This window comes from Octopus bimaculoides, chromosome 6 (genome assembly GCF_001194135.2).
Source record: "Octopus bimaculoides isolate UCB-OBI-ISO-001 chromosome 6, ASM119413v2, whole genome shotgun sequence".
NCBI lineage: Eukaryota > Metazoa > Mollusca > Cephalopoda > Octopoda > Octopodidae > Octopus > Octopus bimaculoides.
The window spans coordinates 68,557,637-68,558,710 of NC_068986.1; the positions used below are offsets into that span (position 1 = coordinate 68,557,637).

A 1,074-nucleotide genomic window follows, 5' to 3' on the forward strand; every position below is an offset into this window, starting at 1 on the left:
ATATATATATATATATATATATATATATATATATATATATAGCATGACCAGCAAATTTGAAAGATAAACACATCTATATTTAAAGGTCCTTTTTATATCTAAGGTGGGGTAAGATGATAAAGAAGTGAAGAAAAATGAGGCTTAAGATTCCCACAGTAGCTGATGCTGCAGAGGTGAGTAGTTAACAGATTTTTTTTTCCTGACTATTTGTCATTTCTGTAATGATGATAAATGCAATAGCTAGTCATGCTATAAATAATGACTTGAAATTGCAGCAGCAGTGTCACTATGCAAAATTTGAAGTTACACAAACATGCCTGGTTAGTGTGAATGAAGGAAATACTCACAAATGTCAGTAGGTGTAGTAGCAGCTGAACTATTATTTGCACATGCTCGGTAACAATTGTTGCACACCCTCTGAGGTTTTGATGATTGCTGTGGGAGAAGAAGCTTACTGCTGGAGCATGGGTTACATACTACAATGCCACATTTCCGACAGTGATGCTGCAAAACAAAAAATAAATAAATAAAGGTTAATAAAATGGTGTAAATGAGATATTCAAACTCTAATAGTTTTTATTTGGCTGTAGGGATTATACTGTGTAACATGATTTTTGTCCTTGGGTAGCAATTGTTATTTCCTATTTGCTTACTCCTAGAAAGTATGAACATTTTTTTGTTACATTTATTCAAACCCCAAAGAATCCTCCTCAGCACATGGCTATGATTCTCCCCCACTACTCCTGCTCATGATCAGAGATGCACATATTGTCAGCCACTAAGGGACATGCTCAAGTGATTAAGGTCAAGCAAATGACAAGCAAATCTGTGGTATTGAGCAGAATATTTGCTATATAGGCGAAGGAGTGGCTGTGTAGTAAGTAGCTTGCTTACCAACCACATGGTTCTGGGTTCAGTCCCACTGCGTGGCACCTTGGGCAAGTGTCTTCTACTATAGCCTCGGGACGACCAAAGCCCTGTGAGTGGATTTGGTAGACGGAAACTGAAAGAAGCCTGTCGTATATATGTATATATATATATATATATGTATGTGTGTTTGCGTGTCTGTGTTTG

The 1,074-nt window shown here is 36.9% G+C and overlaps 1 protein-coding gene across 3 annotated transcripts in view; it reads right to left on the reverse strand.

Moving 5' to 3' along the window:
- Positions 1–1,074, reverse strand: part of LOC106881081 (pleckstrin homology domain-containing family F member 2) — a 213,093-nt gene that overhangs the window by 6,471 nt on the left and 205,548 nt on the right. For all 3 annotated transcript variants that reach the window (XM_052968844.1, XM_052968845.1, XM_052968843.1), the window contains one exon: positions 348–504. In XM_052968844.1, coding sequence (XP_052824804.1) covers positions 348–504 — 157 coding nt within the window. The remainder of the gene's footprint in view (positions 1–347; positions 505–1,074) is intronic.